At 52.0% G+C, this 25,427-nt stretch overlaps 1 protein-coding gene across 1 annotated transcript in view; it reads left to right on the plus strand.

Moving 5' to 3' along the window:
* The first annotated feature begins 1,154 nt into the window (after positions 1 to 1,154).
* The window catches only part of MOV10L1 (Mov10 like RNA helicase 1), a 38,406-nt gene continuing 14,133 nt past the window's right edge, over positions 1,155 to 25,427 (plus strand). Inside the window, exons 1-12 of the mRNA XM_059082490.2 lie at positions 1,155 to 1,251; positions 2,892 to 3,076; positions 8,286 to 8,448; positions 9,756 to 9,868; positions 10,296 to 10,483; positions 13,447 to 13,590; positions 13,837 to 14,081; positions 14,466 to 14,577; positions 15,698 to 15,892; positions 19,657 to 19,771; positions 22,983 to 23,160; positions 23,456 to 23,526. Of these exons, the coding sequence (XP_058938473.2) occupies positions 1,155 to 1,251; positions 2,892 to 3,076; positions 8,286 to 8,448; positions 9,756 to 9,868; positions 10,296 to 10,483; positions 13,447 to 13,590; positions 13,837 to 14,081; positions 14,466 to 14,577; positions 15,698 to 15,892; positions 19,657 to 19,771; positions 22,983 to 23,160; positions 23,456 to 23,526 (1,806 nt within the window). The remainder of the gene's footprint in view (positions 1,252 to 2,891; positions 3,077 to 8,285; positions 8,449 to 9,755; positions 9,869 to 10,295; positions 10,484 to 13,446; positions 13,591 to 13,836; positions 14,082 to 14,465; positions 14,578 to 15,697; positions 15,893 to 19,656; positions 19,772 to 22,982; positions 23,161 to 23,455; positions 23,527 to 25,427) is intronic.

Consider the following 25,427-nt stretch of genomic DNA (forward strand, 5'->3'; position numbering starts at 1 on the left):
AACAAATAGAGAAAAATCAATGAAACCAAGAGGTGTTTTCTGAAAAGACAAATAAAACTGATAAACCTGTAGCTGCCCTGATGAAGACAAACAAGAGGGTAGACATACATTACCAATATCAGGCATGAAAGATGGTTCATCACAATGGATCACACAGACATAAAAAGGATGGTAAGGAAATACTGTGAACAATTTATGTTAATAATTTGACACCTTGGATGAAATGGACAAATCCCGTAAAAGATGAAACTACCAAAGTTTATGCAATATTGCTCAATGCTGGTAACTTAAATAGCCCTTTAACGATTGAATTTGTTGAATTTGTTAAAGCATATGTACACTGTATGTCTGATAGGCCACAAGGCAGGCTGTTCTAGTTAGCGTAGAGTTCAAGCCACATCAGGTATAAGCCAGAAGGACTTCCCCACACCTCAATATGTGAACATTTCTTCATCACTCAGGAGCAAAGATGCCACCCTTGGCCACACATTACCAAGTTGAATCGATACACAAAAAGGATAATAAACAATGACCAAGTTGAGTTTTCCCAGAAAAGCAGGAGTGGCTTAACATTTGAAAAATCAATCAGTATGATTCACTCTCACTAACACCCTAAAACAGAAAAGAGACATGATCACTTCGACAGATACAGAAAAAAGCATTTGAGAAAATTCCACACCCAAGCACGATAAGAACGCTCAGAAAAATAGGAACAGAGGGAACTTCCTCAACTTGATAAAGAATATCTGCCAATGTTACACCTAACAGCACAGAGTGGTGACATGCGCAGCCTTTCCCTCCTCCCCAGGTCGAGGGAGGGAGGCCCTCGATCAGGCCCACCTGTGCGAAGCCCCGCCCACCAGCGCACGCCTTGAGCGCCAGGCATGACGTCACTCCCACACTGCGCAATAACGGTCAGCAACCGCCAACCACCCGCAGCTAACAAGCTGGGCGCGGGCAACACCCCCATTGGCCGAGCGCGACCAGGCGTGAGCGCAGGCGCGGGCGCCACAACCCTATTGGCCAAGCTTGAGGGCGCGCAGGCGCAGGCTCGGGCGCGGGGACGCCGTTGGCTGAGGGCGGCGGGAGCGGAGCCCCGCGTGCGGGCGCCTAGGGCGGCGGAGGGCGTGGTGGTGGAGATAAGCGGCTGGGCAATGCTGCGCCTCGCGGGCAAGCTGGTGGCCTTCTTCTGGAGGAGGGCGGAAGAACCCGAGGAGAAGGCCGGGCTGCCGGGGCCCGAGCTCGCAGAAGGTGCCTCGCGGGAAGGGCTGGTACGCGCGGCCCTCTGAGGCCACGCAACCTGACGGTGGACCGTGGACTGTGGACGGGCGCGGGGGTTGGGGGGCGGCTGGTGACCTAGTGAGAGCCGCTGAGGCCCTCAAAGCCTGGTTCCTGCGCCTGGTGGGGCGTGTTGAGGGGGGGGGGAACGTGGTCCGAGCCGGGTCCCAGGGCGTTAGTGTGACGACATTGGGATTTGAGAGCTTTTGCTTGTTTTCTAGCTCGAAGCTGAGGCGTGTCTGTCGCGTGATCTCTTCTTTGCAGTGTAACTTAAACGGGCCTTCTCACTACGTAATAGCACTTTACGGCTTTGGGGGTCTGTGCCTCCTTGTTTCCGCTTTGTGTTTTCGTGCTCCGGGAGCGCCTTGACACGTCCCTGCACGGCTTCCCGTTCTCTCTGTGTCAGTGTCCCTTGCGGTTGTGTGCTTCGACAGCTCTGAAAAGTGTAATCCGGCTGTCTTAAACTGTCGTTTTAGAGTCTCGTGGCATCCTCTTCCTATTTTCGTGAAATTGTTTTCGAACCCATCCTCCTGAAGTACAAGCTGTGCTTCTGTTTCTGCCACATCGTCTCTCCCTGCATCCAGAATTACACAGTTGCTTTTCCCCAAGGCTCTTGGCATTTCCTCCCAATCCCTCTTTCTAGCTGAGACTTGAACGCCGGGTAGTGATTGTCTAGTTAACCTTCTCTAACCTCTAAAAAGACGAAATTGTCCGCAAGAGAAGCCAGAACATAAGCCATGGAGTTGCTTGTTAAGGCAGCATGCTAAAAGCCATCTCTACCCAGAGTCGTTCACGCCTCTTTAGCTGACTTTGCCACCTGGAGTAAGTCGCTTCATGTGTCTGCGCGGATCTTGGCTGTAAAATGTGGCCCTTCAACAACAGTCGGAGATCCAGCCAGGCTTCCGCGGGCTTCCGTGGCTGGGCCGTGCCCTGGGCACTTGGGTGTCCTCTGTGTCTGAGAAGGAGGTGCTGACGAGGTGCTGTGCAGACTTGGAGCACGGGTTCTGGCCAGGGTCTCTGAATGGATGAGGACAGGCCCTGCTCTACGCCAGACTTGCCCCCCCAGGCCCAGAATGTCTTCCAGCGCCTGGTTTGGTGAAATAACACAGAATCTCCTGACATTGCTGCTGGTGGTATTGGTAACAGCGGTAGTAAGGGTGCACAGTAGCCACTCCCCTGATGCTGCTCTAATGCTAACAGCAATTTACGGTGCCCGCAACCTGTGCCAGCCACTCAGAGGTCTAGGCATTGCACGTTTCTGTCACGTAATAACCCTCACACAGCTCTCTCGGACAGAGACTATAACTATAACTGTCTCCGTTTTACAAGTGAAGCCAGGCACGGGGTGGTTAAAGACCTAGCCCGGGGTTCCACGAATGACTGGGGAAGAGCTGGGCGTCAGACGCAGGCAGCCTCTCCCCACTGAGCCCGCTGCCTGTGCCCGTGGGAGGAATCTGGGCAGTCTGCCTCCAAAACCCTGCTTTCTGAGCACCCCAGTCGCCGGGGAGGTGCTCAGCCCGCAGGGCTCCTAGCCCCGTGGATGCTCTGGGGGGCTTAACTGTAGTGTGCACTGGATTTGTGGTCAATATAACCTCTCTGTTTACCCGTCTTAGGTGACACCAAGTTGAAAACTGTCCAGGGTGTCGTGACAAGGTACTGCAGCGATTATGGCATGATTGATGATTTGATCTACTTCTCCAATGAGGCTTTGACTAGCAAAGTGCTTCTAAACGTTGGACAGGAAGTTGTTGCGGTTGTGGAAGAAGATAAGGTGTCGAATGGACTGAAAGCAATCCGGGTAAGGCCTGAGTTCATGAGGAAGCCTCTCTGCACCTTGGGCTTCACGCCACTGTCCTTCTGTTCAGTTACCTCTCAGAAACAACCTGTAGTTTTATGCCATGGAGAGAAACACTGTTACCACTTCTGTATCCACTCTTCTAGTCTTTTAAAAAAGTACTGTTAAAAATAACTATTTGGGGCTTCCCTGGTGGCACAGTGGTTGAGAGTCCGCCTGCCGATGCAGGGGACACGGGTTTGTGCCCCGGTCCGGGAGGATCCCACATGCCGCGGAGCGGCTGGGCCCGTGAGCCGTGGCCGCTGAGCCTGTGCTCCACAACGGGAGAGGCCACAGCAGTGAGAGGCCCGCGTACGGCAAAATAATAACTATTTGGATCCTTTGTTATCCAGTTAGCAAAGATAATTAATGAACTCTACTATTCAGCAACTGTTTCTTTTAAAAAATTGTGTTTTTGTACTCTGATTTCCTGGAAGTATAATTGTTAGTCAGAGAGTATATGCACATTTAACGTTTTAATGGTTATCATCAAATTACCCTTCAGTAACACTGCACTAATTATACTCAGGAGCAGGATGAGACACTTGTTACCCACGTTGGCAAAAGGATGTGGACGTTATTGATCTTGGAAATCTGCACCAATCACTTTGAAAAGGGATCTTATAATTTTAATTTGCATTTAAGCCTTAAAGTAGATTAAATTTTCACATTTTTTCTATAAACTATTTTAGTGTCCTTTTATCATATTTTTGTTGGGTTCAACTTTTTAAAATTAAACTTTCTACATTATGGAAATTAGACTTTTTAAAAAGCAAAATTATTATATGAAAGTGTTTCAAATGTTTCCCCCCAGGATCATCTTTTTTTTTTTTTTTTTTTTTTTTTTTTTTTTTTTTTTTTGCGGTACGCGGGCTTCTCACTGGTGTGGCCTCTCCCATTGCGGAGCGCAGGCTCCGGACACACAGGCTCAGCGGCCATGGCTCACGGGCCCAGCCGCTCTGCGGCATGTGGGATCTTCCCAGACCCGGGCACGAACCCGCGTCGCCTGCGTTGCCAGGCGGACTCTCAACCACTGCACCACCAGGGAAGCCCCCCCTAAGATCATCTTTTGACTTTGTTTTATAAAGTCTCATTTTATGTAATTAATGTGTCTGTCTTTTCCATGTGGCTCTCGGGCTCTGTACGAATCTTTAGAGAGGTTTTTCCCACTTTTCACTAGACATGCACTCAGGCTTTCCTGTGCATATTGTTGTTTATGGACATTTAAATGTTTAATTTACCTGGAACCTACTGGACGTACAGACCGAAAGAAGGAACCAAACACCTCTCCCGGGAGCGCGCCGGCCGGCCGCTGAGTGGCCCGCTCCTTCCCGCCGAGTGGGAAGGCCCCTCTCGTGCCAGAACCCCACCAGCCTGGGTCCCTGTCGGTTCCCTGTCAGTTTTGATGCCTGTGCACCGTGGCCCACGTGGCACGGTTGGGTCCTCGGGTGGCAGGCTGGTTTCTCGCTTCCTCTTCTTTGTGGTGGACTTCTCTGCGCTCTCCCCTCGCTGTGGATAAATGTTAGTGTAATCCTGCTATTTCTCCTCCTTGGCTCAGACTCACCTGGACCAGCCCTGAGTGTGTGGATCCATTTAGGTCAAGTGACATGTGGATCATAGCAGGTCTTCTCCAGCTACAAATTAGGTCCGTCCACTTATCTAAGCCTGTGTTTGTGTTTTTTTCGTTCACTTCAGTTCCACAGATTCCTTGTGAAGTTTATTTTTGAGAATTGTAATGTTTTTGTTCCATTATCGATATAATTTTTCTTTGTATTTTCAAATTAATCTTTTTCTTTCCCTCTAGGAAATCTGTTGATTTTTTTTTGTTATGTAATTTGGTATCTGTCAAACTTACTGAGCTCCACTGCTTTTTAAAATCATCAAGACATACTTTGTTACTATTACATTTTAGTAAATGCCATCTACCAGCCATGTGTGGCTATTTAAATTTAAATTTATTAAAATTAAATAAAATTTAGAATTAATTCCTCAGTTTCACAAGCCACATTTCAAGCACTGCACGTAGCTAGTGGCACCAAATTGGACGGCACGGATGTAGAGCGTCTCTGTGGTGGCTGAAGGGCCTGCAGGGTTGCTCTGGCCGGGAACGTGCCACCCGGGAGGGGCAGGCGCCTCCTCCGTGCTCTCCACCTGCACTTGGACTCCTCAGGCCAAGTACTTCCCTTGTTTGTCTTTAGCTCTTCTGGAAGATCTTTGAATCCCTTGATTTACCAACATTAAACAGTATTTATTAACTGACTTCCATTGTGAAAGTTGTGGAATTGGCTCATTTGCTCTACCCTCTGGATTTGTTCGCTCATTTGTTACTCAGGTTTTTTTATTGTGGTAAAATATGCATAACATAAAACTAATTTTAATTTTAAACTTTTTCATGCCATTCAGTGGCACTCAGTACCTTCACGTGCCCGCTCGTGCCCACCGTCTGTTTCCGCACCTTTTCACCCTCCCAAATGCAAGCTCTATGCCCGCGACATACTAATCCCCTAGTCCACTCCCTGTCTCGTTACATTGGACTATCCTGGGTGCCTCATGTAAGTGGAATCGTAGAATACTAGTCCTTTTGTGTCTGCCTTAGTAGACTTAGCATGATGTTTTCAAGGCATATCCGTGTAACACATATCAGAACTTCATTTCTTATTATGGCTAAATAATATTCCACTGTACGTATCAGTTACATTTTGTTTCTCCACTCACCTGTTTATGGGCACTTGTGCTGTTTCTACTTTCTGGCTGTTGTGGATAATGCTGTTGTGAAAAGTACGTTTCTGAGTCCCAGTTTTCAATTCTTTGGGGTCTATACCTTGGAGTAGAATTGCATGGTCATATTTAACATTTTGAAGAACCGCCAAAATTTCCCCAGTGGCTGCACCATTTACATTCCCACCAGCAGCACAGGGGTTCCAGTTTCTCCACATCTCCACCAACATGAATTATTTTCCATTTTTTTGATAGTAGCCACTCTAGTGGATGTGAAGGGGTGTTTTATTGTGGTTTTGATTTATATTTCCCTAATAATTAGTGATGTTGAGCATCTTTTCATGTGTTTATTGGTCATTTATATATCTTCTTTGGAGAAATGTCTTTTCAGTTCCTTTGCTTATATTTTAATCAGGTTGTTTATTTTCTTGTTGAGTTGTAGAAGTTTTTTTTTTTTTGTATATTCTGGATATTAATCCCTTATCAGATATGTGGTTTACAAATATTTCCTCCCATTCTGTGAATTTTTTAACTTTTTCTTAATATCAATAATATCCTTTGATGCACCAAAGTTTTAAATTTTGATGGAGTACAATTTATCCTTTTTTAATAGCCTGTGCCTTTGATGTCACACTTAAAAAAATCATTAGCTAGTCCAAGATCATGAAGATTTTCTCCTGTGCTTTCTTTTAAGAGTTTTATAGTTTTAGTCCTTAAATTTAAGTCTTTGACCCATTTTTGAATTAATTTTTGAATATGGTATTGGATGAGAGTTTGACTTCATTCTTTTGCATGCTGAGAGCCAGTTCTTCCACCACTGTTTTCTGGGAAAACTGCACAACAGGGAAAACCTTTTCCTTGTTGAAGGGTCTTGGCACCTTTGTTGAAAGTTATTTGACCATATATGTGAGGGTTTATTTCTGGGCTGTTTATTGTATTTCATTGGTATTTTGTCTGTCTTTACACTCTTTTAATTACTGTAGCTTTGTAGTAAGTTGTTTTTTGGTGTTTTTGTTTTGTTTTTTACTTTTTTTTTTTTTTGGCTGCATTCGGTCTTTGTTGCTGCACGCGGGCTTTTCTCTGGTTGCAGCGGGCGGGGGCTACTCTTGGTTGTGGTGTGTGCGCTTCTCATTTTGGTGGCTTCTCATTGTGGAGCACGGGCTCTAGGTGTGTGGACTTCAGTAGTTGTGGCATGTGGGCTCAGTAGTTGTGGCTCGCAGGCTCTAGAGCACAGGCTCAGTCGCTGTGGCGCATGGGCTTAGTTGCTCTGCGGCCTGTGGGATCTTCCCGGACCAGGGCTTGAACCCATGTCTCCTGCATTGGCAGGTGGATTCTTAACCACTGCGCCACCAGGGAAGCCCTTGTAGTAAGTTTTGCAATCAAAAAGTGTGAGTCCTCCAACTTTGCTCTTCCTTTTCAAGATTGTTTTGGCTATTCAGGGTTACTCGAGATTCCATATGAATTCTGGGATGGGTTTTTCTATTTCTGCAAAAACCATCATTGAGATTTTGATAGAGATTGCATTGAATCCATAGACCGTGTTGGGTAGTATTGATGTCTTAATGTTAATCCGTGAACATGAGATGTGTTTCCATTTATTTGTGTCTTCTCTGACTTCTTGGCAGCCACGTTTTGTAGTTTTCAGTGTACAGGTCTTCCACCTCCTTGGTTAAATTTATTCCTAAGTGTTTTATTCGTTTTGATGCTATCATAAATGGAATTGTTTTCTCAGTTTCCTTTTTTGAATTGTTCATTGCAAGTGTTTAGAAATACAACTGATTTTTGTATATTGATTTCACATGCTGGAACTTTGCTGAATTCACTTATTAGCTCTAAGAGGTGTTTTTATAGGTTTTTTAGCGTTTTCTGTATGTAAAATCGTGTCATCTATAAATAGGTAATTTACTTCTTCCTTTCCAATTTAGATATTAAAATTTCTTCTTCTTGCCTAATTGCTCTGGCTGGGACTTCCAGTATTATGTTGAACAGGAGTGGTGAAAACAGGCATCCTTGCCTTGTTCCTTATCCTCGGGGGAAAGCTTTCAGTCTCTCACCACTGAGTGTCATGTGAGCTGTGGGTTTTTCATACGTGGCCTTTATCCTGTTGAGGAAGTTCTAGTCTCTTCCTATTGGATTGAGTGTTTTTATTGTGTAAAGGTGTTGAGTTATGTGAGATGCTTTTTCTGTATCAGCTGAGGTGATCATATATTTTTTCCTTTGTTCTACCAGTGTACTGGATGGTACTGACCTATTTTCATTTGTTGAACCATGTTTGCATTCTGGGGTAAATCCCCCTCCATTGTGGTGTGCAACACATTTCTTATGCAGCTGCATTCAGTTTGCCAGTATTTCATGGAGGATTTTTGCCTCAGTGTTCATAAGGGGGTCTCTGCCAGAAGTTTGCTTTCCTTGGAGTCTTCGGTATGTCTTAAGTAGCAGTTTGCCTGTCTTGCAGGTGGAAGCCATCTCAGATACATGGGACGACAACAGCAGGAGCCACGGCAGAGGGCTCTCCGGCTCCAGCCCCCGAGTGCTGATCGGCTGCGTGACCTCACTGGTGGACGGTGCCGGCTACATCAACCAGACCACGTACTTCTCCCAGGAGAGTGTGTGTGAAGGTATGCGGGATGCATTTCTGCTTCACGTTTAAAATTAGGTTTTGTGGGGGTTTTTTTAATGTTCATAACGAGATTTGAGATGGACCAGGGACCGGTTTTCATCTGCCAGGTCCTCAGATTGTTGCCCTTAAAGCCTTTGCCCAACATCTGGTTCCTCCTACCTGGATCTCATCTCAGGCCTCTGACATCCCACCCCACCCCACCCTGAGGCTGGAGCTCTTTACCCCAGATGCCCCTCTGCTCTGACCGCCAGCCTGCCCTGTATGGACCAGCCAGCCTTGCCCTTTCCCTTCTGGTCTGTTTGAGCACTGGCTTTGCTGTGGGTGCTCTGTAGCTGGGTTGCCTTCGTGCATCTGTCAGTCTGCCTAAAACACCCACCAGCCCAGAAGCTGGTGCTTCAGGAGCTTTGTCTCCAGCGGTTTTGTGCCGCCGCGTGGTGCAGCACGGCCCCACTGCTGAGTAGCAGTGTCCGCAGATGGTTGGGCTGCTGTGTGCTCGTCACCAGCTTTCTTGAGAAACAAACTCCATATTTCATTAGGCGCTGTTGTTTTTTGAGCTTAACTGCTGCAAAAATGTTTATTACCAAACGACCAAAAGGTTATCACGGGTTGTGGCTACACCACGGGTTGTGGCTACACCGCGTGCTGCGCCCAACCTGTGCAGACCACTCTCTCCCCGCTTCACGTCAGGACGGCTTGGCTGCCACCTCACGTCACTGCCCCTGCCGTTTTCCCACTTTCCTGGCCACCCCGCCAGCTCCCTGGCACACCGAGGGGCTCCCTCTCCTGAGCTGGGATGCCTGTAGCCGCCCGGGCCTCAGGTCTGAGCACATCTCCCTGTGTCACCGGGCACCCTGGGTATCCCTGATGGGGAGGGCACTCACAGCGTCTGCAAGGAGGTGGCAGAGGAGTGCCGCATGTAACCACACCTCCTGGAGCCAGGGTGGTGGGTAGAGGGCTGCCATTCTGCCCACTTTGTTGCAGTTGTTGATGACACTTTGTTACTTTTTTCTTTGTAAGAACTTTGGGGAGTATCTGAAATCAGATGGGGTCCTGAGACTGTGCAGACCAGGTCCCCTGCCCTTGCTTTGTAGGCAGGAAGACAGGGTGGCCTGTAACAGCCTCTGCTTCGTTGGCGTGGGTAAATCTAGAAGAGAATCCAGGTGGATATGCTGGTTCCTAACAGGAACAGAGAGCACCTTTCTCAACCAGTCATGTGTGTCTCAGAACAGAAACATAACTGCAGAGTGAATTGTACACTTTGATGTTGCATCAGCAAGTAACATGCCCGGTTTCCCTGCCTTGGAGGTTTCAAGCCCTGCAAGGGGGACTGGGTGGAGGCCGAGTACTGGATCCGGCCGGGCACGTGGAGCAGTGAGGCCATCTCGGTGAAGCCACTGAGGTACAAGCGCGTGGACCGGGTAGGTGCTGAGCCTCGAGCGGCCTGGGGTCCTGGGTGCGATGGGAGGTCAGGATAAATGAGGGTCTGTCTTGGGCAGGGAAGACCCTGATGTCTTACTGAGAGCACTGGCGGCCAGCCTGCGCACTCACATGGTTAAATTCTAGGTCACAAAGGGACGAGGAGTGTTAAAGCGTCTGATGATGGGGACGCGTGGACTCGGGTGTGGGCTCTGCCCTCGCTCGTAGCAACGGCTGTGGTCTGGGGAGTGGGGACTGGAACAGAGGAGGGAATTGAGGTTGCGGGTGGAGGTGGAGGTGTGTGCCGGGCCCTGCTCCCTGCCTGGCCGGTACCGCTGGGGGCATCGCTCCTCCGCCAGGACCAGGCCTGAGCCTCACTGGCTGCGGCGGCCCCGCGCACACTGCCAGCCCCTGGTGCTGTGCTTGCAGGTCTGCGTGTCCAGCCTCTGTGGGAGGAACGGGGTGATCAACGACTACATCTTTTTCACCCTGGACTCCCTGAAGCTCCCGGAAGGCTACATGCCGCAGAGGCACGACGTGGTCAGCGCCGTGGTGGTGGAGAGCAGCCAGTCGTGCTACACGTGGAGGGCCCTGTGCGTGACCCCAGTGCAGAGGAGGTGAGGAGGCGGCGGCTCGGGGTACGGGGGCCCGGGGTGCATCTGAGAGCCGGTTTAACAGGCAGGTAACAGACTGTCCAGGTCCTGAGCCGGCGGGGCTGGAAGGAGAGCTCTCCTGGGGGTTAGGGGTCTTCACAGTTGACTGAAGGCTGAGTGAAAAGTTGCCTCTTGATCCTTAATCTTATGTTGACGATCTTCATATTTTCATGGATTTTGTGTGTTGTGTTCTTTCACATGTTGGCATTTTGTAGAACACGTTGGACATGGTCAGTTCTTTTTTTTATTTTGGCTATGCCAGTTGCGTCATGCATGCAGTATCTAGTTCCCCAACCAGGGATCGAACCCGGGCCCGCTGCATTGGGAACGTGGAGTCTTACTCACTGGACCACCAGGGAAGTCCTGGTCGGTTCTTAGAATTCCTGAATTTCCTGCATCCGGTTCTTCCTTCCGTGCACCCGCGACTTCCTGCCTCCGACACGCGTGTTTATGCAACACGACGGCCTCCCGAGCTCCCGCCCCGTCTCTGCTGCTTTCTCCGCAGTGCTTGTCGCAGGGGGCTCGGTACCTGGTTTCTGAAGTCATCCTGTTGATTGTCTAATCTCCTTGGCAGAGCAGATTGCGTGCGGTGGGGAGTGTCTCGTGAGCCACAGGGCAGGCAGGACGGGGAGCCCCATCTCAGGAGGGCTGAGCTGCCCGGCACAGCTGGGAGGGACGTGCTGGGGGTGGGGGCTGGGCAGAGGGGAACATGGTGAGGTGGGCCCTGCCGTGTCCAGACTGTCTGGTGGAGATGTCCTCCTGCCCCACGGGACCTGCTCTCCTTTTGGAGAATGACTCTGCCCGTCCTCGGGACAGTGAAGTGCGGGAGATGCATACCCTCGCGCCCTCCGCCAGGGAGGCCCAGGAGGCCCGGGAGTTCCGGCTTCAGTCCGCCTGATGGGCCCAGGGGTGTGCGGATGTGAGGCCAAGCAGGCACTTGTTTGCCAGGCATCTGTGCCGGGGTCTTGGAGGCCGAACCGGCACCTTGGCTCCCTGCCGGTTCTGTGACCCTGCTGGCCATGGGCCACCTGGAGCAGAAGCTGGCGGCCCTGCCCACGTTAGGTATTGTCACTCGGAAACTTGTGCCACTTTAAAGAAGCACCATGTTGTTGAAACGTGGGCTTCCTGATTGTTGTCTTTACAGCACGGTTAACAGGGCTCCTGATGGCCGTGGGCAGGGGTGGATCGTGGGAGGGCAGCCAGGACTGGTGCAGACTGAGCATCGGAGAGAAGCAGCTGCCGTCTCGCCCGCAGGGCCAGAAGGGAGTCTGGGTCCCTGTTGCCCTGTCTGTCTGCTTCTTTGCAGCCCTTCCCTTAACCTGCTCTGTTGACTCACCGTGTTTCCAGAGCACCCGCGTCTGCCGAATGGAGCAGGTGGGGCCAGGAGCGGGGGGCTCCCTGGCCGTGGGTGGTGAGCTTCGGGTGAGCCTCCCCGGGTGGCCTGGCTGCAGTGGACTCTGGCCCCTCCAGTGAGGGGAGCTGGTCCCCAGAAGGGTGACCAATCGGGCACTTTCCCCCAAGCTCCACGCGTCTGCCTCGAGCGGCCGTCTTCCAGGGGCCGGGGAGGGGAATTCGTCACACCTTCATTTTCGGACACTGGCCGTGAGCCAACCAACCCCAGCTCCTGTGCAGCCCCTCCTCATCCCCCCGTCTGTGCAGGGCTGGGGTGAGTGGTGGAGGGGTCGCTGGCCCGGTAAGCAGTCAGGCCCCGCGTCCTGTCTGCCCGGCAGATGCCCCGCATGCTGTGGTCCCTGTGCTGCATCCTGACCGTAGTTTCCTCCCGTCCTGGTCCCGGCTCCACGGCTTTAGCCCCAAGTGGAGGATGCCGCCCTGCACTCAGACACACCGTCCGGCTGCCCGCTCAAGGGTCTGAAGGACGGCGAAGTGTCGTGTGCGAAGCAGGGCCCTGCACTCCTCCGGGCCAGGCCTGTAGCGGCATACAGTATCCCCCCTCCAGGCTCTGGGTGGGTTCCGCCCAGAACCCGCAGGTGGCTCCTGACTCCCGTCTTGGTGCTCCTCTGCCTGTCCGTAAGCCGCTACGGCTGGCCATCTGCAAGGACAGGTGACCGCTCCCACGGCCACCCCAGGCTGGGGCTGAGGCATGGCTGCACGGTCTCGGGGCGGCCCTGACCGTGTGGATGAGGAGAGGACAGTGGGGAGCGGGTGGCGGGCAGGGGTGTGTGGCCAGCAGGGAGTTAAGGGGGGCTGGCTGAGAGGGCGGGGCTGCTGTGGTGGAGGGTGTCTCTGGGTGGGTGTGTGGACAGGGACCAGGTGTGAAGGAGCCTGTTTCAAGGTGGCACTGCGGGAGGGTCGGGGAGGGGAGGCAGGAGCTGAGGGTGAGCGGTGGGCACAGCACCAGGGCTTCAAGGCAGCGTCAGGAGGACAAAGGGGGAAGAACGGTCCCTTCTCACGGGAGGGTGGAACCTGCTCATTTTCTAAAGATAGAAATTCTCATTTAATTAGTTTCAAATATTTTGAAACCACACTCTTTTTCCAAGTGAAAGCTTAGTAGTGGGTCCCTGACGAGCAAAGCCCCTCACGGCAGCCAGGGAGGGTCTGGGGAGGAGCACTGAACACCCTTCCCTCTGTGACCAGGGCTGGGGGGTGCGGGGGGTGAGGAGTCCTGGGCCTCTGGGGAATGCGCAGCTGGTGAAGGCCGCCCGTGTTCTCAGATCCCCAGAGCCCCCACCAGGGCCCTCCTCTCCTCTGGACTCAGCAGGGCTTGTGGTTTCTGCTTCATGGTGATCTGCTCTCTTGCTCCGAAGTTCTAAGTGTCATCCTTACTTGGTCGCCTCTTTGGGGTTGGCTCCTTATCCCCTCGACCTGTGGCTGGTGCAGCCTGGAGGGGCAGGGAAGGCAGCTGGGGCCTCAGGACGCCCCGCCCGCCCACGCTGACCCCGACACTGTCCTGTGGCTGCTTTATCCAGGGGCACCTCTGCGGTCGAGGAGGCTGCTGACGAGGCCTGTGGAGCCCTTTTACTGGAAAACAAAGGTGACGTTGAAGTCACGAGGATGACAAATTTTGGAACGCTGAAAGAAGGAGAAAGCAAAGATGTGGTGATCTGGATAGAGTAAGTTTGCCGCTCAAACAAAAGTACAAACTGTGATTTAAGAATTTCTGTAGAACCAATTTTATTTTGCTTGCTTATTTTTTCCTTAATGTATATCTTTCTAGATTTTCCACCCTGAAATAGCCTTTTTACTTATAAAAGTATTTGCAATTACCATTCATTAGTTAGATTGAATTCTCTTTCATGGTAACAGTATTTTAGCTTTAGAAATCCTGTCTCTGTTCATGGCTAATTTTCCTTTTCCAGGAATAAAGGAGACGTTCCTCAAAACTTAGTCAGCTGCAAGTTCGGTGGCTGGGATGAAGCTCAGCAGTTCAGGTTCCAGAAGCTGAGTAAGACACAGGCGCGCCCCGGAGCGTCCCTCGTTCCCGTTCCTGAGAAGGAGAAGAATTTCGCGGATGAAGATACTGACGCACTAGACAGCTGCAGGAAAAACAAAACCCGTCAGACATTGGAGAGCAGTCTGGTGAACAGCAGAGAAGCCTCTCCAGGTAGCGTTTCAGCTGTTGCCGTCGGATCAGCTGCGCGAGCCCAGCCGGGTCCGGGAGCGGGTGCAGCTGCTCCAGGGTCTGGGCAGGTGAGGGGCAGTGTTGACCCTTCGGGCTCTTCGCTCTGTACCCTCCGCTGATACTCGGGGCTAAAACAGCGGAAGAAATGGCTGGCGTGCTTCACACGAGCCGCTTCGTGCTTCACGCGAGCCGCTTCCTGCAATGATTCGAAATTGGGAGGAGGTTGCCCGCCGCCCCCGTGCCTGTCGCTCACCTGTCGGGGGCTTCGGCCACTCGGCTGTGCGTGTGATAGTCCCTTCCACCAGCGCCACCACTGTCAGAACAGTTCACCTTGGTCTAACTCTGCATTTAAATTTCATCTCCCAGGTGACTGTGCCTGTACAGGAGAAAAGGAGAAGAATGTGTCACAGAAGCCCGAACCCGGTGGGTTCATCCCTCCAGGTGGAAAAACCCTGATTGTGGTTACCTGTGATGCAAAGTACGTGACTGGAGGGCATGGAGGGCGTTGACTTGGCGGGCATCTGCGTGGTTGTCTTGTTCAGTTTCGCTTATGGTACTTCTAGGTTGGACGTTGTAAAAAGTATTGGTAACGATTTTGATGGGACGGAATCACAAGGAAAAGCACTAGCAGAGAAAGTGGCTTGAGTGAGGGTCCCCACACGGACTCCTGACTGCGGAGGACGGGCACGGCCACGCCCCCACAGCCTTGGGAGGCCGGGGCCTCGCTGCTCTTCCCCAGGCCTGCGCTCAGCTTGGCCCTGAGACCTTCCTGCCCTTCTCCCTCCCCCGGGCAGCCCGGCCAGACACAGGCTCCCGAGCCCTCGTGGGCCCTTCCCTCTCCTGCCCCCTTCCCCATGTCCAGAACCCCTGGCTCTGCCTGCTGGTCCCCTGTCAGCTGGGCGCTTTGGTGCAGCCCTTCTTCCCTCCCTCATCTCATCTACACTTGCTGATTTTAAATTTGTCAGAGGGTGGTTCTGATTAAATCAGCTCCTTGCTTCAGGCCACGGGTGACGCTTTGAGCCAAGGGCAGTCCTCGAGTCAGTGGTTGGCGATGCAGCCCCCGTGGTACCCTCTATAACGTGACAGTGGGGCCGGGACTCGAGCAGCAGCAGAAAGTGGGCAGAAGGCAAAGTGGGAAATGGTGTCTCTTTGGTCATGTTACACAACTCTCATTTAAACTGGGGAGTACTCAAGATATTTTTTCCATTCTTAAGCGTGAGAATTGCAGACAATACCATTTCAAGTGTTTTTTTGTTTGTTTTTTGTTTTTTGTTTTGCGGTACACGGGCCTCTCACCATTGTGGCCCCCCCCATCACGGAGCACAGGCTCCGGACGTGCAGGCTCAGCGGCCACGGCTCACGGGCCCAGCTGCTCCGTGGCATGTGGGATCTTCCCTGACCGGGGCACGAAGCCGTGTCCCCTGCATCGGGAGGCAGACTCTCAACCACTGCGCCATCAGGGAAGGGCCTAAAAGAATTATTAAAAGCTAAGGGTGACTGGTTTGCTAGCTCTGTGACTTTCCCTGTGTGAACGAAGGGAGGTTGTGTTGAACCTGCCTCTGTTGCTGACGACCCACTAAGCTGTGTCTTGTCTCCAGGAATTCTGGCCGCTGCAGGGAGCTCCTTCTGCTTTGCTTCTCCAGTTTCACAGTCGGGCGGTTCCTTGAAGTGAACGTCATAAGTGAGGAGGAATCACTGATAGCTGTCCGAGAACCCTTTTCATGGAAGAAGTCTAAAAGTTCCCAGCTGTTAGCTTCCACCAAAACTACAGTTGTCGTGACCACGCAGAAAAGGTACGGTGAGCAGACGACAGTGCGAGCCCAGATGTCGGGCTCGCGGTGTGTGGGATGCACATAGCTGCTGTTGTCGGAGGGAGGCGGACGTCCTGGATAAAGGGGTGCAGCTGCAGCCCAGTGCCCTCCATTGTCCTGGGGACACACTGTGAGGATGGGGGCAGGGCTGCAGCACCCCAGCTAGTCTCAAGGTGACTCGCAGTGCAGGATGTGATTTGACCCTTGCCCTCGGCTCCTGCCACCTTTCGTGTTCCCATCAGCCCAGCCCGGCCAGCTCCCGAGACAGCCCATGTCCCACACGGGCACCCAGGGCACCGAGCAGCGAGAGGTCAGTGAGATGTGGTTGGCATGGCTTTCGAGGGTCATTCACAGCACCCGAGTGTCGCTTGTCGAGGGCAGCAGGGTTGCTTGGCTGTTTGAAGCCCATCTGAAGATGTGACACCTTTGAAAAATGAAATTAAGAAAAAAGCATGTAATCTGCTAGTGACTCTTGGCTGGGGGCTTGGGGACGATCTGACTGTATCTGGGCTGTTGTCTGGAGAAAGTGCTGTGCGTCCACGCTTTCTCGTCTGCAGTTATAAATCCCAAAAGCTCTGAAAAGCAGATTTTGCTTTTTTAAGTTCGGTGCCAAAAAATCATGACCTATATATAGGCTGGAGGTCATTCCACGACTTAGTCGTGTGGACACGGCCCCTCAGCTGCTGCCCCGAACTCACTGGGATGGCACGTGCTGCTTTTCTGTGGCGGGAAGTCCTGAATCTCAGATCACATCTGACCTGGGAACAATTGAAGATAAAGTACTGTGGGCTTCCACTAATTCGTGGGCTGAAGGGAAATCTGTTAAAGTATTGTGTGCCTATTGACCTTTGGGGTTAGACCATTGTTTGAATCCCAGCACTGCCACCAGGAAGCTGTGCCATCTCAGGCCAGTTTCTCAACCTCTCTGAGCCTTAGTTTCATTTGTAAAGTGCTAGTCCCCCCCTGCTCCACACGTGCCATTTCTGGCACTGAGCAGTCAGCAGCAATCAGTAAGTAATAACAGTCATTGGACATATGAACAGTAGTTGAGTGGCTCTAGGGATGGAACCTGAACACAGGAGCAAGAAGTCATGTGGCCTGTGGGCGGCAGGTCCACATGACTGGACTCCAGTTACAGGAGCTTTTAAGAACCTCTGGCTGTCGTTTAGTGGTGCACCAAGCAGCTTTCCCGTTACAGTTTGGCTTAACTAGAGGAGTGAAATAGAGCAACAGCACAAGTATTTAATCCTCTGGTAAGTTTTTCCCCGTTGAATATTAATACATTGTCACTGTACAGGAGCATCCCTAAAACGAACACTTGGGACTTCCCTGGTGGCGCAGTGGTTAAGAATCCGCCTGCCACTGCAGGGGTCACGGGTTCGAGCCCTGGTCCGGGAAGATCCCACACGCCGCGGAGCAGCTAAGACCGTGCGCCACAACTACTGAGCCTGCACTCTAGAGCCCGCACGCCACAGCTCCTGAGCCTGTGTGCCACAACTACTGAAGCCTGCGTGCCTGGAGCCCGTGCTCCACAACAAGAGAAGCCACTGCAATGAGAAGCCTGTGCACCACAACGAAGACCCAACGCAGTCAAAAATAAATAAATAAAAAATAAACTTATAAAAAAAGAAAAAGAAAAAGCAAGTAATCTATATTTAGGGGAAAAAAAGAGAGAGCACTGGGACACCATCAGATGGGTCCCAGAGGAGAAGAGAGAGGGAAAGGGGCAGAGAACATACATGAAGACATAACAGCTGAAAACTTCCCTAACCTGGGAAAGGAAATAGACATCCAGGTCCAGGACGCACAGAGTCCCAAACAGGATCAACCCAAAGAAGACCATGCCAAGACCCATTGTAATTAAAAAGGCAAAGATTAAAGATAGAGAATATTAAAAGCAGCAAGGGAAAAGCAGCATGTTAGGCACAAGGGAACTCCTGTAAGACAGTCCGCTGACTTTTCAGCAGAAACTCTGCAGGCCAGAAGCTAGTAGCATGATATATTTAAAGTGATGAAAGGGAAAAACCTACACCCAGGAATATTCTACCCAGCTCATTCAGATTTGATGGAGAAGCTAAAAGCTTTACAGACAAGCAAAAGCTAAAAGAATTCAGAATCACCAAACCAGCTTTACCAGAAATGATAAAGGGACGTCTTTTAGCAAAAAAGGAAAGACCACAACTACATACATGAAAATTATGAAAGAAAAAGCTTATAGGAAAAGGGAAATATACAGTAAGGGTAGTAAAGCCAGCCTCGTATAAGGCTAGTAATAAGGTTGAAAGACAAAAGTAGTAAAATCATATATATCCGCAGTAAGTAGTTAAGGAATGCACAGAACAAAAAGATGTAAAATATGATGTTGAAAGCAATAATCATGGGACTTCCCTGATGGCGCAGTGGTTAAGAACCTGCCTGCCAGTGCAGGGGACACGGGTTCGAGCCCTGCTACAGGAAGATCCCACAGCCGCGGAGCAACTAAGCCCGTGCGCCACAACTACTGAGCCTGTGCCCTAGAGACCGTGTGCCACAGCTACTGAGCCTGTGCCCTAGAGCCTGTGAGCCACAACTACTGAAGCCCGTGCACCTAGAGCCCGTGCTCCGCAACAAAAGAAGCCACCACAATGAGAAGCTTGTGCACCACAACAAAAAGTAGCCCCTGCTTTCCGCAACTGGAGAAAGCCCACATGTAGCAACAAAGACCCAAAGCAGCCAGAAATAAAAAAGAATTTTAAAAAGACAATAATCATGATGGGAGGAGAGTAAAATTGCAGGGTTGTTAGAAGTTCATTTGCACTTAAGAGACCAGCAACTTAAATAACCATAGATGGGTGAATGGGTGGTTGGATGGATAGATGACGATGGATAGATGGAGGGATAGATAGCTATGCACATTGTGGGAAATATAGTCAATAACAATGTAATATATTTGCATGGTAACATATCGTAACGACACTTACTGTGAAGATCATTTTGAAATGTATAGAAATATCAAATCACTGTGTTGTGTAACAGGAAGTAACAGTGTTGTAGGTCGATTATACTTTAAAAACAAACTCATAGAAAAAGAGATTAGATTTGTGGTCACCGGAGGTGGGGTTTGGGGGAGGGGGAATTGGATGAAGGGGGTCAGAAGGTACAAACCTCCAGCTATACGATGAATAAGTACTAGGGATGTAATGTACAACATGACACATGTAATGAACACTGTATGTTATATGTGAAAGGTGTCAGGAGGGTGATCCTGGGAGTTCCCGTCACGAGGAGATACTTTTTTCTATTTCTTTAATTTTGTATCTACATGAGAAGGTGGGTGGGTGGTCACTGCACTTAGCATGGTCATTATTTCATGATGCATGTCAGTCAGACATTATGCTGCACACCTTAAATGTCTACAGTGCTGTTGTCAATTATTCGTCCGCGAAATTGGAAGGAAAAAAATAAAACATAAGAGTTGAGCTTATTGGAAGCTTAGAAACAGTGTTTTCAAGCTCACTGGTCCCAGGGGCTTTTGGGAGTTTGGCATCTTCTTCTGCTGGAGGCAAAGCAGCTCCTGGGAGAGCAGCCCCAAAGCTACATAGCACTTTGTAAACCACTGCCTGAGGCCAGCAGTTCACGTACCAGTTGTTTTTGGTGATTGAACCTCTGTGTCTTTCTGAAATAGGAAAGGATGTTTAAGTGGAAACGTCTGGGGTGAAGTGCCTGGTGCTGAAGGGTTGTTTCTAACTTGTGAATCTCCTTTTCAGGAACCTGAGACGACAGCTTCCAAGTTTTCTCCCGCAGTACCCGATACCAGACAGGCTTAAAGAATGTGTGGGGCAGAAAATCGACATCCTGACCTTTCAGCCGCTGCTCGGAGAGGTAGGAAAAGTGTCTCATGTGAAGCACTGACTCTTCACCACACTCGAGTTGTTTTCTGAACAAACTCAGGGTGAACCTTTGTTGGGTTCAGACCTCGTGTGGGCTCTGTTCACCCCGGGAGCGGCGGGGCCCATCGTTTTGTCCCTCTGCAGATTGTCGGGGCTTGGGGGGCTGGGGGCAAAGCAGGGGTGGGGGACCCTCTGCCCCCGGCCCAGCCTCTCTTCTACCTCGTGGACGAGCCTCTCAGCAGCTTTCCATTTGTGACAGAGCTCTGAGCAGCTAAGCAGGGGAGCCGGGAAAAGGCCTGTAGCCACACAGACCAGGGCGGGGGGCGGGGGGTGTTGGCGTCGGGAGGAGGAGGAGGCCAGGCCTCCCATAGGACTCCTCTGGCAGGACGTCTCCTTGTCATCCTCCCTGGCTGGGCTGTTGGTCTGCTTCTTTGGTCTCAGGCTTATTCAGATCCTCTGGGGGAGGCCTGGTCTGAGCCTGCCCGCTGTGGCAGGTGGTGGTCGGAGCTGTCAGAAGGGGTGGACCTGCCAGAGGAGGCCAAGGGCAGGGGCAGTGCTGAGCAAGGCTGAGGCAGGGGTCCAGGGAGGGAGGGAGAGTGTCTGTTCCGCTGGCAGCAATGGGGGAGCGTGGCCCTTTTCCAGGAGGGCACTTGCCCGAGGGTTTGGGTGTCTGTTGGCTGAGGAGTGGGTGAGTGGAATGAGGGCCGGGGCCTGCGCTGCATCAGGGCGAGAAGGAGGGAGGAGACGGGACGGTGGCTGGAGGGAGACTTGGGGCTCGCCAGAGATTCGTGGAGGGTGAGGGAGCCCTGAGCTGGGAGAGCTGCGGTGGCAGGCGGAGAGGAAAGGAGGCTTGGGAGGAAGCTGGGTGGCACCGAGGAGCGCGCTGGCCCTGGGACTGATGGACAGAGCCCTCTGTCTGCTGGGCCTTGGACCCGCAGCAGAGCTGGGCCAGAAGGTGCCCCCGGTGCTGGTGCTGCGATGCTACCTGTGCCACCAGCCCGAGGTGCCCCACCCCAGGGCCACACTGGCATCCTGCAGAGGGGAGGGTACCGCAGGGGCACTGGGCGCTGTCCAGGGACGGCGCGACCACACAGAAGGAGCAGCACCAAGGAGGGTATGTGGGCAGGACTGTGGGTTGGAAGCGGGGAGACCCGCCAGGCGGTTGTTGCACTGATGGTTGTAGGGCCTGAACTGAGGCTGGAGCAGCAAACCAGCCCTAAAACACCTTAGAGAAGAACTTCGGGGCTGAGAAATTGATGCCGGGGAGAATGCAGCTTCTGGGACCATCGTGTGCAGGAAGTGCACCTGCACCTCTCCTGTAATGCGGCCTGGGTGCTGGGAAGGGACCTCCTCTTGAGCGTAGCAGTTACCAGAAGAAAGTGGGTGTCTTCAGCATTCATAATAGTACGATAGTAATGGTCATGAAAAAGTGCTGTATGGTGTAAGGTTCCACGGTACTTGCCCCGTTGTGATTCTTCAATTCACGCATGTGTCACCCTAGTACTTCCTGATTTCCTGTGCCCTTGTAACTGCCCCCCTATGCAGGTCTCCTTCCTGGGGCTCCTCCCATCCTTCTGGGGGACCTGAGCATCCCCTGCAGTGGTTGGTCTGTCAGCCTTGTGGGTCTCGCCCGGTCTTGACCTCTGGGCAGGTGCTGCAGAGACACTGCCCCACACCTCTTCCCTCCTTGCGTTTCTCCAGGGGCTCTGCTTTTCTTCTCACCTTGGTTCTTCTGCATGGAGTCTGTGTTTTTTTCTAGCTTCTTTTAGGATTTTCTCTTTTTCACTAGTTTTAAGGAATTTAATTTACAGCGTGAGTTGCTGTCGTTTTCACGTTCCTTGGCTTGGGTTCTTTGAGCTTACTGGAGAAAGTGAATTTACAGTTTTTCTCAAATCTCAAAGTTCTTGGCCATTCCGTCTTCAAGTATTCTTTCTGCTGCGCTCTCCACGTTCCCATTACATGTGTACGAGGCCACGTGAAGATGCCCCACAGCTCATGGCTGCTCCGTTCATTTCTCTTCGGTCTTTTTTCCTCTGTGTTTCATTCTGAGTAGTTTCTGTTGCTGTGTCTTTTTGAGTTCACTGGTTTTTTTCTTTTGCAGTGTGCAGTCCCATCCAGTGGGTTTTTTTTTTTAATGTCAGACGTTGTTATTATCTCCACAAGTTCAATTAGGGTCTTTTTATACATTTTCTGTCCCTACTGAATATGCTTAGTCTTTCCTCACCTTTTTTATTCTTCAGTCTTGTCTTCCTCAACTTTTTGGATGTATATAGTACAGTGACAACCGTGTTTTAAGGTTTTCGTGATACTGAGTCCATCGCGGGTGTCACTTTTGATTCTGTCTCTGTTGATAGGTTCTTCTTCTCATTATGGGTTGTAGCTTGTGCTCAGTTCCGTGCCTGGTCATCTTTGTTTGGAGGCTAAACATTCTGGATTTTACCTTGCTGGGTATTTCTTATTTTTCTGTTCTCAAAAATATTTTTGAACTTTGTTCTGGGATGCACTTAAGTTACTTAGAAATGGCCAGATACTGGCTTTAAAGCCTTGTTAGGAGGGACCAGAGTTGAATATCGGGCTGATTCCTTCTGAGTACTCTACCCAGTGCCCCTTTATCTGAAGCCTTTCCATTTGGGCTGGTGGGACCCACAGCATTCTCAGCCCTGTGTGAGGTCTGGGATTTGTTACCTCTAACCCAGTGGTTCTCAACAGGTGAACTGCCCCCTCAGGAGACATTTTTGGTTGTCAAGACTGAGAGTGTGAACAGCATCTAGTGGGTGGAGGCCAGAGATGCTGCTGAACACTGTGCAGTGCCCGGGCCAGCCCCGCCCCAGAGACCGGGCCAGCCCCAGTGTGGGAAGTGCCGAGGCTGAGGAGCCCCGTTCTGCTCCCGTCACACGCCTCTCCCCGTCTGATACAGTTTCTCACGCTCGCGTGCTGACCGCTGCGCAGCTGAGGGCTCACAGGGCTGCCCCGGGCTCTCTCTGAGCTGAGCCTGGACGCCGTGTCTGACAGGAGCTGGGCGGGTGGGGGTTCACTCACATGGTTCCCCATCTCAGGGCCACTGCCCTGCACTGCCCAGTCGTCAGTGTTTGAAGGCTCTTTCATCTGTCCGTGGGGCTTACCCACCCCAGAGCTGCTGGCTTCCTGGTGGGGGGGTGTGGAGTGTTCCTCAGCTCTCTCTAACTTGCCGGCTTCTTTTTCAGCTTCTGAACATGTCAAATCACAAGGAGAAGTTTTCAACTTTGCTCTGGCTTGAGGAGATTCACGCAGAAATAGAGCTGAAAGAGTATAATATGAGTGGGGTCACCTTGAAAAGAAATGGGGATTTGTTGGTTCTGGAGGTCCCAGGATTAGCTGAAAGTAGACCTTCTCTTTACACAGGTGGGTTTGTTACGTACCGTGTTTTCCTAGATGGACTAGAAACACTGAACCACAGTCAGGAAACAGAATGTTTTTAACCGGCAACACTGACCGCACTGACGTCCTTTGCTTTGGGTCATCATTTCACTCAAGACTTGGCCAGCCGCCCTCTCGTCACACTGACGTGATTTTAAGCTGTTGATCCCAGTAACGTTTTGGTCTTACTCCACTTCTTCGGAGTGTGTGATTTTAGAGCACAGCAAAAAAAATTATTGATGTTGTAGTTTTACGTGTGGTAATGGGTTTTTTTAACTAGGTGATAAACTGATCTTAAAAACTCAAGAGTACAACGGACACGTCATCGAGTACGTCGGCTATGTGACTGAGGTGAGAGGCCGCTGTTAGTTCATGTGGACTAGCCCAGCGGGTGGTTGCAGAGGTAAACTTCCTGCCTCAGCTCGGGGTGGGGGGTCCCCTGGTGTTGATGGTATGTTGGAAAATTTGAGGATCAAGTGAATATTTAAATAAATGTGACGTGTAAAGAAATCTTATCACTTTCAGCCGTGTAAAACACACTTACCTGTTAAGCCCATCACATGTAAGGCGTGCATTTAGTCAGATTCGGGTGTTCTGAATACGTTCTAGGGGAGAGAGCCTGCAAAGGAAAAACACACCTCCGCGTTGGATGCGCTGGTGTGCCCACGGGGAAGGAAGGCTATGTTGGTTGAAGGCCCTGTGCCGTGTGGCTCTAAGCACGGCCAGGGCTTCTCCAGCCAGTCCCCCCGCACCCTGCTGGGCATAGCGCAGGGACGGAGCTCAGGGGCCGTGTGGAGGGACCCATGAAGCCCGCACGCTGCCTGGTGTGGGAACTAGGGCACCGAGGCCCTCAGCGGGCTTGGGGGCTACGAGAACACCAGCAGAGTCTCCCCCAAGGATGGGGCCGGGCCCTCGTGGGGGCAGCAGGCGGTGTGCCCCCGGCGACGAGGGGAGGACGGGCGTGAATAACCCAGTGTGGAGACTTGTTCATCTCCTCAAGAAGACCAGGAAGTGGCATCTGATCACCGTGAAAGACAGAAAAGATGTTGTTAGTGGAGAGGGCCCAGCAGCCATTTCCAAAGGCGAGAAGGCCGTGAGCACATCCCAGGGGCTGCGGTTCCAGGCTGGGGACTCGAACGCTGCAGACCTCGCCGTACGGGCTGCCGGGGCGCCAGCCAGGACCGCAGCATCAGACAAGCCCCCTGGGGCCGATAGAAGCAGAAGAGTGGTGTTTTGAGTTGAGGGGGCCTCTCAGGTGGGCGAGCTGTGCCTGGAGAACAAGGTCGGGGTGCAGGCTGGTCCACAGCAAAAATGTGCCCCCGCTTGGTCTCGTGATAAGGTTGATCTGAACCAAATCAGAGAAGCTTGGACGCAGATGCTCCCACCACCCTCAAGACAGAGGATGCGCTTCAGGCCTCTGGACCAGGCCTGAAGGTCGGGCGAGCCTCTCAGGCCTCGCGTATTGTGGCTCAGCCAGAGTAAGTCGCCGCCCTGGAGGGCGCAGGTCCTGGGAACCGGCAGCCCCCCTACCTGCACAGGCGTCCATGTCACTCTCTCCCAGCGGAAACGTCTTGCTCCTGACTGACGTCCTGCACTGACCCAGCTCGGCAGACAAGGTTCTCACCCCCCGAGGGGGTGGCCCAGGTCCCTCACTCAGCGCTCCCCGCACAGGGCCTAGGCCGTGTCTCGGGACACGCCTCTCCCTGTGCTCCTCGGGGCGCGCTCAGGGCCCATGACCGTGGCCACAGGGGCCCACATCTGGGAAAGGAGGGAGAGTATGGGGGGTTGGGTAGGGGGTCTTCGGGGCGTTTGTAGAAAGACGGTCACAGCCGCAGCCCTTGTCACCTGTGAAACCAGAGCCGGGATTTCCTGGGGCAGGAGCTCGCTCTCCTCGGTGACAGGCGGCCTGGCCGGGTGCCCCCTCCGCTGCAGGGCAGGAGCCGCTCAGCCTCAGCTAGAGGGCCCATCGCCCTCCCCAGCATGAGCCCTCCTAGCTGTTGGCAAGGGCGTGAGGAGCCCAGAATGGCCAAGCGACCATCTCAGCTTCCAGAGAGGAGACCAGTTGTGCCCCTAGCAGCCGCCCTGTGGGCTAAAACCTCAGGAGAAACAGGGCCAGGGATCCCAGGGGTGAGGTCCCCTTGGCCCCTGAGTCCCAGGCTGGCGAGTCCAGAGCTGAAGCTGCCCTGCCGACCTTCCCGTGGGACCGTCCGTGAAGCTGGCCGCTCCTGAGTGATGGGTGCCCGCTAAAGCTG

Source organism: Kogia breviceps, chromosome 12, assembly GCF_026419965.1.
Source record: "Kogia breviceps isolate mKogBre1 chromosome 12, mKogBre1 haplotype 1, whole genome shotgun sequence".
Taxonomy (NCBI): Eukaryota; Metazoa; Chordata; class Mammalia; order Artiodactyla; family Physeteridae; genus Kogia; species Kogia breviceps.